The sequence below is a fragment of the Musca vetustissima genome, unplaced genomic scaffold, assembly GCF_032173495.1.
Source record: "Musca vetustissima isolate MV318-11 ecotype Yass unplaced genomic scaffold, APGP_CSIRO_Mvet_v1 utg91773, whole genome shotgun sequence".
NCBI lineage: Eukaryota > Metazoa > Arthropoda > Insecta > Diptera > Muscidae > Musca > Musca vetustissima.
In genome coordinates this window covers 112,036-125,346 of record NW_026872647.1, presented here as the reverse complement: position 1 = coordinate 125,346, position 13,311 = coordinate 112,036, and the positions used below count along the sequence as shown (strand labels likewise).

Below are 13,311 nucleotides of genomic sequence, written 5' to 3'. Positions count from 1 at the left end.
GAACATTTCTTTAGAGCTTCCATTTGTCCAGAGGCATATCCAACCTTCAAGTGTGAGGGTTCCGGCTATCTGCTTTCTCTCAAGAAATAAGAAAAAAGTCGTGTTTGATTTGTTTTAGATGGTCTATGATATTGAGTTTGTTTTCTTTTTGTTGTTGTTGTTGATTTTGCCCTGAAATTGTTGTTGCTAGTGTTTTTCGGTAGGTTAGTTTCTATACTAGAAATTCATAAATATTTCATCGGTCTTTAAAATTATCGACTTTGATGAAGTGCAGCCTCTCAATTGAGTCTACCTTCATAAAAGCGGGGTTCTATTGGGTTTCCTTTGGAGCCTCAAATATCACTAGTTGTCTTTTTTATCCTCTTGAGAATTTATTGGTTTGCTGGAATTTTCTGTCACGGGTGATGATGCTGGGCTAGTTTGTGCTGAAACATCGGATTCACTCATGCTATTCTGTAATGAGAGAAAAAAATGAAATACATATTTAATAAAAAATATTAGAGAAGACGAATGAAAAAATTTTATTTTGAGGAATATAAGTGGATAACTCAACGCTGAACATAGGGGAGCTGTCGTGGTCTAATGAAAAGGTAAAGGCGAGAAGAATGTGGCAAATAGTGAGGTCAATTTCAGTACGGGAATCCACAGCAGTCTCAACTCCGATATAAATAAAATATAATGAGGGGTGACATGGGATTTCATCATTCGGAGATAGTTGTGTTTGTGAAAATGTTGGACAACAATCCAAAACGAGAACTGGTTGAATAGTTTAGGGAATAGCTCTATGCTCGATGATTTATTGTGATAGATTCCTCATTCATTCCCATACTATATTCCATAAATACAATTTATTCCTTTGACCACAATATAGATGATAGTTTACATAACCTCTCTTAACCTCTTTTTTCTGTTACTCTGCTCCAAACCCAATATTTTTTCTTTAAGCATTTTGTCAACGTACCTTCATTTGTTTTCTCAATTTCATCGATTTGCCCATACTCAATAGACGATAACGTTCCTTGGCACGTTCACGAATCTTTTCGGGTACCACCAACAATGTTGTTGTCATGTTACCAATAAACAATAATGTGAACAAACCGCTCATAACCGAGACCTGAAAACAAAATAAATCAAGAATCAATTAATAGTATAACCAACCTATTAATAGAAGTTCGTTTAACATACATGCCATGGTGCATCTGGTGGATTGAATGACAATTTATACAATGTCCATGCATTATAGGCCTGGAAGGCATAACCAATAAAGAGAAAGGGCAATAGAAAACTCAGTCCACGCCACATCCACGAATGGAAACCTTCAATGGTAATATCCATATTATGACGTTCACCCAATGCCTTTAGACGATACAATAGACCCTTTTGGTAACCAAATTGGAGATATTGGACAATACCTAAAACAAATGTGTCGGAATATTATGTTAAAATCATATTAAACAAAGTAGTTACATTGTGTTACTTACTGATATATGCATTAAAGTACATAAATTGGTTACGGAATAGCTGCCAATGTTCTCCTTGTGGCCACACCAATAATACACCAGCTGCCACTGTCGAAATAAAGTGGTGGGCCCGCCACCAGCCCTTAATACGTGAGCCATTTACTTTTAATATCGATTCGCGAATAGTCAATGTACAATAATACCAAACCAATAAGAATATATATGATAATTCCAAAGCCCTGTTAAGAAAATCAAAGCAAATGTGATGTAATTTTTAGTTGCAGAAAATGTATGCAGGGTAGGAAGGAAATGATGTGGATAATTTGCGTGTGTAAAGAAGATTAACATTTGAAATATTTTTACAGCTAGACGATACTACGATGAAGGTCATTAACATATTAAAATATCCTTGTGTACGAACAAGTATTAATTACAAGGACATTGTGTTTTTTAGTTTAATTTGGTCATGGCCTCCAATCTCAATTTATAATTTTAGTTCAGTAACAAGGTAAAAATAGAATGTATATGTAGCTGGCTTGCGACAGAACGTTTTGCGAACTTAGAAAAAAATTTCCAGGAGCGTGGTTCTTGTGTCCAAATTTTCCAATTTGAAGGACCCTGTTCCGATATGTCTTCCTCTTGATCTTTCCATCGAATTCATGGCCTTCCTCTTCTGTGTGAAGCACCAGTTGGCTCCCTTTTTTATGCCCATTCTCAAAAATTGGCATAGTCAACGTAGTCGCTGCAGCTCGACACGTCTGATTATGTCAATGTACGAGAATACAATTTACGGCTCATTCGACGGCGATATTCAAAGTAGATGTAGATCGGCTCATATATCTTAAGGAGAATTTTTCTCTCTAAACACTCCAAGAGCTATCTCATCTGCTTGCGTAAGTACCCATGCTTCAGATCCATACAACAACACCGGTAGTATCAGCGTCTTGTAGAGTGTGAGTTTGGTCTGGCGAGAGGTGGCCTTGTTTTTGAATTGGTTGGTCCGTGCCTACTGGACATTTGCGCGTTGATACTATCAGCTTGGTCTTCTCGCCATTTACTGACAGTCCCAATTTGGTAGACTCCTTCTCAATTCGTTCAAAGGTGGCTGATACCACATTCGATGTTCAACCCAATATATCGATGTAGTCGGCGTAGGGACTCCATTTGCATCTCGTACGACCTTTTTCAGCAGGATGTTAAAAAGGTCACACGTCAAACAATATATCGATGTAGTCGGCGTAGGGACTCCATTTGCATCTCGTACGACCTTTTTCAGCAGGATGTTAAAAAGGTCACACGTCAAAATGTCACCTTGTCTGAATCCTCGTTCGGTATTGTAGGGGTGCGGGAGGACCTTTCAGGTTTTAACTGCTGATCTTGTGCCACTTAAAGTTATCCTGCATAGCCGTATTTATTTCGCCACTCTGAGCGAATTGGGCTGTTGAATGCGGCTTTGTAGTCGACGAATAGGTGGAATGTTTCGATGGATTTCTGTGAAAATGGAAAAGTGTGAAAATCTGGTTTATAGTGGATTTGCCAGATCTGAAGCCGCGTTGAAACGATCCAATAATATCATTGACTATCGGCTTCAGTCGTTCACACAACATGCTGGATAACACTATATATGGGATGAGAAGAAGACTAATTCCTCTATACTTGGCACATATCGCCTTGCCTCCTGTTTTGTACCAGGGAAACAGGATGCTGATGTTCCAATAATTGGGCATGCATTCCTCTATCCAAATTGTAATAATCAATTGGTGCATGCACCGGATCAGCGTCTGACCACCCGTCTTGAATATTTCGGCTGATATTCCATCGACACCTGTTGCTTTATTATTCTTCAGCCGATTAATTGCTCTTCTGACTACATCTTTAAATGGTTCTGGGTTATCCTTTTCACCGTTACTATTTGATACCAGAAGCATTAAAAATGCTTCTTCCAGGTCCTCAACACGCAGTCTGTATGTATCACCAGGTTTCCTTATTCATTCCTACTGGAAGATGTGCCTGGAAATTGGTAAAATTTCCGGACTTCAATCCGACTCGATTTGAAAATACGTTTCTCCTCTCTTCTTTTCTCTTGATAATTCTCTCCCGCATTACGTGTTCCTACTGTTTGCAGGGTTGCCCTATACGCTGCGTTTGTTCACTTCAGTAGCATTACATGCATGCTCCTCAGATGAACTCCATGTGAATCATCATGAAGATTCCACGTGACGTGTCTGGATGAGGGTAAAACTGTTCAAAATTCAATGACGAGGATGTACCAATGTATGGCTACATCTACACACCTTGTTAGATAACCGGCCTTAAATAAGATGAATTTGTCTTAGCGGTGGCTTGGTGGGAATCTGAACATCATTACAGTCTTCCATGTGTTGAGCACTGTTAATGTTATAGCTCCTGGCTCCCCTGTTTCCAATTTCAGACTACGTGCTGTTAAACAGGTGCGTATGGTACCAGGTAACTAGCCTAAAACCGATTCTGATAATACAAATTTAAACATGTGGAGTCATTGCACGTCAAGCTTTTAAACTGCTTTAAAACTGAATCTTGTAACTTCGGAGATTGTCTAATACAAAAATAAATCTTGGGATGGATGCTGAAAGGGTTCTAAATTTCTCTAATGCTAGACTGTCATTGTCATAATAGTTTTAAAACTTCTCAGTTGAATATCTAATCATAAGTTGCCAATTTTTTTGCACATCATTCCAATTACACAATTCTTGTTTGTCCCAACTCACCTGTAATTAAATATTAAATTTAAAAATGCCAATAACAGTCCAATGACATTGAGTATCAATTTGAATTTTTCATATTCATCTTTGTAACGGACTTTGTCATTTCTGTTCAATATCGAAACATTTACATCACCAAGAATTATCTAAAAAAATAATAATAAATAATAAAAGTTATTTAAAATTGTATTCCTAGAATTTGATTAATTACACTCTCGATTGAGTTCGCTTACCCTTAGATAACGTCCAGATTTTGTGGGTAATGACTGTTCAATTTCATGCAATTGTGCTTTACGTTTAAGAGTATTTTTTTGAAGTTCGGCAACTTTTTGTTTTTCCTCTTCTGATTGGGTATTTCTAAATCTGTAGAAACAAAATAAATAGAAACAAATAGATATTGAATAAGTAATTTATTATTTTTATTTTTAAAATTAGTTATTGATACATATTAGTCAATGTTTTTTTTTTAATTGTCCAAAAAAGTCATATTGCAAAAAAGTTAGCAATGTATTCTTAATCGGTTTCCAGAAAACATCTACACATATACATATATTATATATGTATGAGTGATTATATATATACAAAATGTTATCACTATAATTATACATTTCTTTTTTAAAATAGGTAATTTAATAGTTGCACTAAAAATATATGGCATTGGTCGTATCTACTTTAATGGGGGCCGCCGCCTTTAACAAGTGCGCGATCGATTGGAGGAATGATTGCAAAGGTCATGGTTATTGCACAATAAAAAAACAATTATAAATATAAAAAAATAATATTTATTTTCTAAGGTTAATTATTTATAATTTAAAATTGTATATTATTATTAAATTGTATTGGTAACAAAAATTCGAAAATATGCTATCGTTTTTGTCAACACTTTTTGCATTATAACATTTCACAGAAGGGTATTTACTGAACAACATCATACTCTTTGCGAGAGAAGAGTGACTTTGCTTTTAAATTTTTTTCTCTGAAAAGAGATGTTCTGGTGTGATGCCAAATGTCCGAACTGGTTGAATTTAATACGTAGATGCACAATTTCGCAACAACATTTAACATAAATACAGCATATCAAGCAACGACATTTGTAAGCCACATTACCCAACATGCCTGATGAGCCGCTTAACCAACGGCGAAATGCTTCGCATATATATGCTGGGAATATAGTATCACTACGGTTTTCCTTTTCATTGCAAAAATTTTTCCGAAGTTTCTAAATCTCTATGAAACCGGAATAGCCAGTTCGGTTGAATAATAAACTTATTGAAATGGGTAGCTGTGTATATGGAGGATGTGTCAAAATATGGGCCAAAACCGTTTTCTGCAAATATGTTTTATATGTTTTCACCCTCCTAGAACCCGAATGCCAAATCGAGTCACTTCGGTTCGTAACGCTGAAAGCTGCCTTAATATACCGAAAATATGGCGGTGTCGTTATATGCATATTATTTACTAAAAATCAAAGGATAATTTTGCACATTAAGATTTTTATTGTGGCTTATATGGTCTCCGCCGAATATTTCGAAGTGTGCAGTGGATTCGAAATCTAAGCTAATAACATGTTACATGAACAAAAATGCTCAAAAAATCATGTATCAGCCTACAATCGAGTCTACGATATAAGTTCCAATACCCTATGTCAAGTTTGTAAAAATACTTCATAGTCCTCCTATGTGAGATAAATCCGAACAATTTCCGAAGTTTGCAACCGACAGTCTGATACTTAAGGATGTCTACCATGTGTTACGGCATCTATCTGCCAGAAAGGTACGAACGTCACACTTTCCTGAATGCTGATTGGCAACTTTTTACCAGAGTTTTTTAATCGCCGCTTCAGAGAGCTTTTCATCTCCTCCGATTGGCGGAGAGCTGAGAAGAATGTCGGAAAAATACCCAAAGTAAGACCAATTTCCCAGAAGAGGTAACAGTATAGGCCAGTAAACGACAGAAGCTTCGTTGTGCGACCCGTGAAGACCAAATGGTGAGAGAACTTACTCTTGAAGTCAACATGCTAGCATGCGAGCGCAAAAGGAAGCGAAATGGAATTTATTACATCGGAAAAAGCATCCTCCCAGTCTTGGAGGTACCCCCATAATTTGCGAAGGAAGGTGTTGCAGATGCAATTGTTGCAATTTTGTCGTTAGTATCCCACATAGTTCCTAAAGCCTGGAAAAGTAAATGGGGTGGCAAGGATGCTAGTAGATGTGAATAGAGGTCGATTTCACACTTGAAACGCTACATCTCCCATCAATGAGAAACAGTTTTCCAGTAACCCATCATCAACATGGATTTCGTAAAATATGTGGTATTACAACAGCATTTCCCCACAACTAGCCATCAGAAAAGGAAAAAGAGGTTTTTGAGAGAATGTCCGTAAGGATTCGGTCTTATTTTCGAAATTGACTGCAGCAAATTTGGCCAAGTTTCATCATAATCAGATTTCATTTGCGAATCAAAAAGAAATTAATTACTCCACTTTATTAGGAATAGAGATGTGTCTAATATTTCCATATCAAATCACTCGAGTTAAGCTCTTAACCAAAAAAATAAGTAATAATAATACAAAAATCTACGCAACGCTTCCTCTTGGAGATTTCAATTGTATTTTACGGGACGTAAACCAGATAGAACTATATTTCCAAATGTGGATACAAATCACACACACGAACTAGAATGCACTTGCATTTGTAGTTATTGCAACAACTGAAAATAATATATTTGGTGATGTGAACTTGTGCACGTTTTTGAATAAAACAACAAAACTTTTTCCACTTTTGAAATTTGAACATTGGATTTGTTTTGTTTTTCGTTTCTATTTTTCCTGTTGCTTTTTTTGTGTTTTATTATTATTATTTAACAATAATTCAAGATAACGATTTATACTTGGTAATTAGTTATTAGTGGTGGTCAAACACCGGCTAAGCAATAAAAAATTATTACAAAATGCCAATTAAAAAAAAAATAAAAAATAAAAATATCTTTGAAGAAAATTATGCTTGGTATCCAATAGCCATAATGAATGGCAAAAAAAAAAAAAAAAAAAAAAAAATTTGTTATCCATAAATGAAAATGCAAAAACAATTCTTTTCTAGTGTTCATCGACAAGAATTTTGATAAGAATACATGTATGGGTATATTAATCAATATACAATTGCTGATATAATGTGTTTTTTTATTATTTATCAAAGTGTCAGCAAATTAAACAGAAAAGAAAACATTGGCAGTAATGTTTCAAAGTCCGTAGATATATCTATGAACAAGAAATTTTCAGAAATAGCAACAAGAAATCCTCAGGTGCCAAAATAAATATTTTAAAAGGTATTAGTAATGTTAATGATATTTGAGTGTCACGGAGGGTGCAAATGATTTTGGTGGAAAGTTTGCATATATGGTGTGGGAGGTAAATCTAATCTAATTCTAATTAAATTAAAATTATTTTACATACTTAATCGGTGTTTGGGGCGATGATACAAATCTAATCTGATTCTAATTTTATTAATGAATAGTTTTTTATACATTGACGATCTCACCTTCTTTTAGTCTCTTTCGCTTATTGTGTATGCCATAACATTCATACATTGTATTAATAATTGGCTGCTTTTGTTTCTTGATATTACTAATATTTTTCAAAATAGTTTCCTTTCGTGCTGGTGATTCAATAAATTTAATATTTTCATTTTGCATCTGCTGCTACTACTGATTCATTTTGCTTGGGTTTCTACGTCAACAAAACAAGCACACTATTGATTTCCACCAGGGGAAAATTCACTTGGAATCAGCATCTTTGTCATAAACATTTATATACGTCGTATGTATGTATAGTTCATGCATAGCTTCCCAATTTTTTTTTGCTGCCAGATTTATGAGAACGTGATAATTTTGAAATTTTCTCAGGTTCAAGGTTAAAAAAATTCCGTCGTCATCTGCAGCAATCTTCCCTCAATATAAATGTATTCAGTCTAAAAATAGAAAACTATTTTCCAACCAAACACAATTTGTTTGGTTATAGAATGTCCCATGTTTATGCATGCAGTTGTTGAAAACAAATTTTCAAATTTATTCAGATAAGATGTGGAATGATTTTGAGACCCCTTATGAAACTATAATTGGACTTTTTGATAGACTGATAGGCGGCTATATATAAATACTAGACTAGAAATAAAAGAATGTGCCAGAGTAATCGAGGGGAAACATATTGCACTAAGTACGGAACAATGTCCCATTATCAAAGTGGAAATTATAGGGTTAAGAAAATTTTATGAAATTATCCAAATACACTTGAAATTTTTTGAAATATAATTTAACATAAATAAAATAATATTCCTTGTCCAGCCCTCATGCCAGAAATCTATGTTTTGATAACCCAATTGTCTGTAATTATGCATAGGTATGTTTAAAAGATTATCGCGGTTTTTAGTACTTTACTGGTTAAAATAAAATTTCCAGGAATGATGAGAACAATATTTAGTCAGGGAGATATGTTGACAATTTTAAGTTGTTATAACCTCAGACTTATGGTTAATGCAGGGTATATACACCTTTTTGTTATATACCTCGTTTCATTGGGCCAAATCCGTTACAGATAATTTAGAGCTGATTTCCAAATGTCCGTCGGTTCCCCTGTCTGGCCGGCTGGTGCGCATGATAACGCTCGAAAGGAATAACAGATTTAATCCAGATTTTATACACCGTTCTTCCAAACTTATAGTTCGAAGATGGGGTCCACTCCTTCTGGTACCTGCCTCACAAAATGGCCAAAACTTCGAAGATTATTGATTTTATATTATCATGCAAACGGACTATCAGAAATGAAACAAACTTTGCAAAAGCTATTAATTTTAGCAATCCTATATAAAGTCCGAAGATGGGACCCCATCAGCCCACTCTTTCTGATTTCTCCCCCACAAAGGGCCCACATTTTCAATATTTATAAATCCAATATTAGGCAGATATAAAGTCCAATTTGAGCCAGACTGTGTCTTCTATCATAATATTTTTTTTTTTTTTAACTCAAATAAAGTTCGAAGGTTGGACCCATCGATCCACCCTTTCTGGTACCATCCACGCAAAAGTTGCATGCATAACCTCACATGCATTGTTGATAATTTTAATCGCTTTTTGAGCTTCGGGTCGATTGTTAAGGAAATGTTGGCCTACCCCGGGAGATCATGATTTGGTTTAATATTCGTAACGTCGTAACCAAAACGTAATTATTTATGCATTGGATACTTCAGTAAGTTGTAACATTCTGAAAATACGTTAAATCGAAAATATATAAAAAAATATTTATAATATACAGTACGAAATTTACTTAGCCAAATACTGTCATCTATGCCCATTAGATGCTAACATTGAACACATTATCAGAAGTCCTCAATCAATCAATCAATATTTGCCAAAGCTGAATTAGTTACCCAGGAAGTTTTTGTTTCGTCATCATAAGCACCATGACATGACTTAAATATCACAATCAATGTCATTAATCCCGCATACAATTTTAGCATGGTTTTCAGTTTTTGCGAACTATGTCAGCTAAACAAACATTTGATCTATACACAAGACCCCACTGCGAACTTTTTGAATGTTTATTTTTTGTATTGACAACACACTTCATTCATACTACGTTAAGTAGTATATTAGCCAGCTACTAGGCAACCGGTTTGTGTAAAACCTTTAGTACCCTAGCCTTGTTTTCGCATATCTTTACGATAACCGAAACATCATATAATCACTTTATCTTAATTTAAAGTCCAAATTTCAAAATATTGGCGGCGATACGTATTTAAAATTCACATAAACACACACACAAACACGCATTGCTGTTACTTACTGTCTTAGAGATGCGCTGATTTGATTCATGCGATATCGCTGATGTTTGATTTCATTGAAACATTTGTGTTGGTGGGAATGTAGCTGTTCCAATAGTTCAATATATTTACGATTGCATTCCTATAAGAAAGAAGAGGGGGAGAGACATAATTGGTTAGCCAAAGTTGTTCGGGAGTAGGTCGTATTTGAATTCCGAATAAATGGAATTGTACCACAACTCACCTCTAGATCTTGAAACTCACGATTGAGTTCATCCCATTCACTGACTAGGGTGTCAATATTATTTTTGGCCATTTTGTGTTGCTGTTGTTATGGTCGTTTTCTATTGTCTTTGCCAACAAGGCGAAAATGTTGGATTGTTTTTGGGGGGTTTCTAACAAAACGTAAGAAAAAAGACGTTGTTCCAGGTTTGGTCAATGCAGTTCGGTACAATGCCAAATAATTGAAACAAAAACTATTCAAATCCACATTTGGTGGCTCATATATGCTTCACCGGTTTGTTTCTTTTTTATTGTTATTTTAATGATGGCCAACTTGATGAGAGGTTCTTGAACTTTCCTCGACCAAAGCTTTCTGCAGACACCACACACGCACTTCAACACTTCTTGTGTTGTTATAATGAGTTAAAATTTAATATCACCTGCTGTTGTCTTTCCAAAAAATCGAAAGAACAGAATATCCTTTTGTTGTCGGTCGTTCGTCGGCATTCCAAAATTAGAGGGGTTTCCACGAAACAGCAATGACAACAAATAAAGGCATGCCATGTGTTCAGTTGTTTTTGTTTTTATCCGTTGTTTCATCATTTTGTTGTGTGTTATCGAAGTGGAGATTAATATGATGTGGCGCGGGGCACACATTGTAGGTGGAGGTAAAAATATATGGGGAAAACGGGAAAAAGAAATGAAAATAAAAATATTAGATATCCAATGGAAATATTTTATATTTCAGAGAGCGATACTTCCCCCATTACTGGGGTGATGCACTCACTACTCTCATTTAATAAAACGTAAATTTATTTTTTTAGATTTGCTATAAACAGCAAAAACAACGAAACAAGGTAGTTCGACATTGACTCTGGGGGTCAACAACTACCTAGACAGCATTAGTCAATCTCGAATTGTCTGTCGTTCTCGATCGTCCACCACCTCCATACCTTTGTAAATTATTTAAATCTATCAAATCCGCAACTTTTAGTCCATGTCAATCCACCAGTAATTTACGGGCAATGGATTCTTCCCCTAGGCCGCCTTGTTGCTGCTGCTGTTATTCTTCTCCAGCAAAATACTTTAACAAACTAAATGCCCGATTCGCCGACTGACTGGCTCGTCGCTGGCTGATGATTGGGGTTACGTTAAACGAATGTCAAAAAATGTACCTTCTACGTGTGTTGTTGCTGCAGCTGCTCGCGCCGCTGCCGTCGTTGTTTTACTTCTGCTGACGTCGTCGCATTCGTTTGACGGACGACGATTTGCAAAAAAAAAACATACAATAACAACAACACTGTCTGCCAGCTCGTATACAAAGTGTATGCATATAATGGACGGACAATCATCCGCCTTCCCGCTCCGTTGGACAGATATACGAAAACAAGCAATTTTGTTTTAAATTTTTGTATTGTTTTATTTGCTTGCTGCTTGATTAGATTAAAAACTCACACAGCCGACGAAGAAAAAAATTCCTAGTCGAGATGATTGATAAAACCAAAACACACATCACCCACCCCCTCTAAGTGAACCCGATGGCACCCCATACACAACACAAACAGTACAGCGCACTATCTTTCCTGCTCACCGCGGTAGGTAATAATAAAAAATGGACAGCGGTAATCGACAAAATAACATGACAACAATAACAACAACTATGCGTCAATATGAAAAAAGCTTCGTTCGTCTTGAGAACATACGATTAGTAGAGCAACAACAACTATACACATGAACACAACAGAAAAAAACAACGTCAACAACGTTGATGCCAGACACCATCGTCACGTCATATAGACCCGGCACAACAACATGAATTAGTTTTATTGTTTTTGTTGCAATTTTTCTTTTCACGTCATTCCACGGAAGTGCCAGTGCAAAGGAAATACACAAATTAAACACAAAAACATATTTAATTTATTGCGTTATTACACTCTTTTTGTTTATTTTTATTATCACCACTGTTTGTTTTCAATTATTTATTTAGTGCATTTTGTTCTTGTTTTTTTTTTGGTTCAACATTTACCCGCTGTTCTCATCCAAACAATCTTCTCACCGGCTTTGACACTTTAATTTTTTTCTCTGCTAGCATCGATTAGGGAGAAGTAATTCGATATGTTTTAACTAATCGATTAATCGTGGGGATTTAGTAATAACACAGTTGAAAATTAAGGTTATTTTCTTTAAAAGCTTTTCGCGTATATTTTTTGTTTTAGTTTTTAGACTGAATGGCATCAAGAATTGATGCTCTTGTACAATTGTTGTTTGCTGTCTTGTTACGGTAAACAGAGTGCAACTAGAAATCCCTATGTATGATGCGCTGTCACACGACAACAACAACAGCTGAGTTTGCATTTCTATGGTTAAACAGAGTTGCCCAACGGCGGAATATTCACTTCTTCGACAGTTGTATAAAAAAGTAGTTGGATGAAATACATGTGAGGAAGGTTGGCAACGCGAATGTGTATAAACCGTTTCTTTTGAAAACAAACTTTAATTAATATATGGTTAATTGGGATTGTTATTGGAGAAATAAAAGTCGGCTACTTTCTATAAAATCAATATTTAGTTAATGCAAAACACAATATAAACAAACAAAAACACTACACTCAGAACACAACACCTGTCCTGGGAAGAGACTATAGATGTCTTACTCCTAGATTTCGCTCTCCCAACCATGGTTTCGAAACCTTTCAACGTACAAATTTAATTGGAAATCACGTTTGGTCTGGCGAGAGGTGGCCTTGCTTTTGAGTTGCTTACTCAGACCATAGTAGCATCTGTTGGCTAACACTATTCTCCTCCGGATTTCAAAATTTGGATTTACAAATGTCCGTTCCTTCATTTGTACCAACGATTTGAACCAACCTTTGCTCAGCCTATTATCTTTAACAAGCCCAGATGAAGTCCGAATTTGGGACCCATTTGTCCACTCCTTCTGGTACCTCCCCCACAAATTATGAACATTTTGTAAATTGTTTAGATTTCCTACTCAAATATTCACTGATTTTTTGGATACCCATCTATATTTTTAACAATATCCAAAATAATACACAAACATTTTTATTATTTTAT

At 35.5% G+C, this 13,311-nt stretch overlaps 1 protein-coding gene across 1 annotated transcript; it reads right to left on the bottom strand.

Moving 5' to 3' along the window:
* Positions 1–342: 342 nt before the first annotated feature.
* On the bottom strand, positions 343–10,358 carry LOC133334705 (transmembrane protein 120 homolog). Its single transcript, XM_061543067.1, has 8 exons — positions 10,259–10,358; positions 10,038–10,156; positions 4,435–4,564; positions 4,208–4,347; positions 1,482–1,699; positions 1,186–1,412; positions 962–1,114; positions 343–453 (listed from the first exon to the last, which is right to left on the bottom strand). The coding sequence occupies exons 1-8, from the start codon at positions 10,328–10,330 to the stop codon at positions 343–345; spliced, it is 1,170 nt and encodes a 389-aa protein (XP_061399051.1). The 5' UTR covers positions 10,331–10,358.
* Between the last annotated feature and the right edge of the window lie 2,953 nt (positions 10,359–13,311).

Coding starts and splice junctions, on each gene's coding strand:
- LOC133334705 (XM_061543067.1), bottom strand. CDS start 10,330: ATGGCCAAAAATAATATTGACACCCTAGTCAGTGAATGGGATGAACTC. Junction 4,565..10,037: donor ATCAGCGCATCTCTAAGACA/GTAAGTAACAGC, acceptor TTGTTTCTACAG/ATTTAGAAATACCCAATCAG. Junction 1,700..4,207: donor AATTTAATATTTAATTACAG/GTGAGTTGGGAC, acceptor TTTTCTTAACAG/GGCTTTGGAATTATCATATA.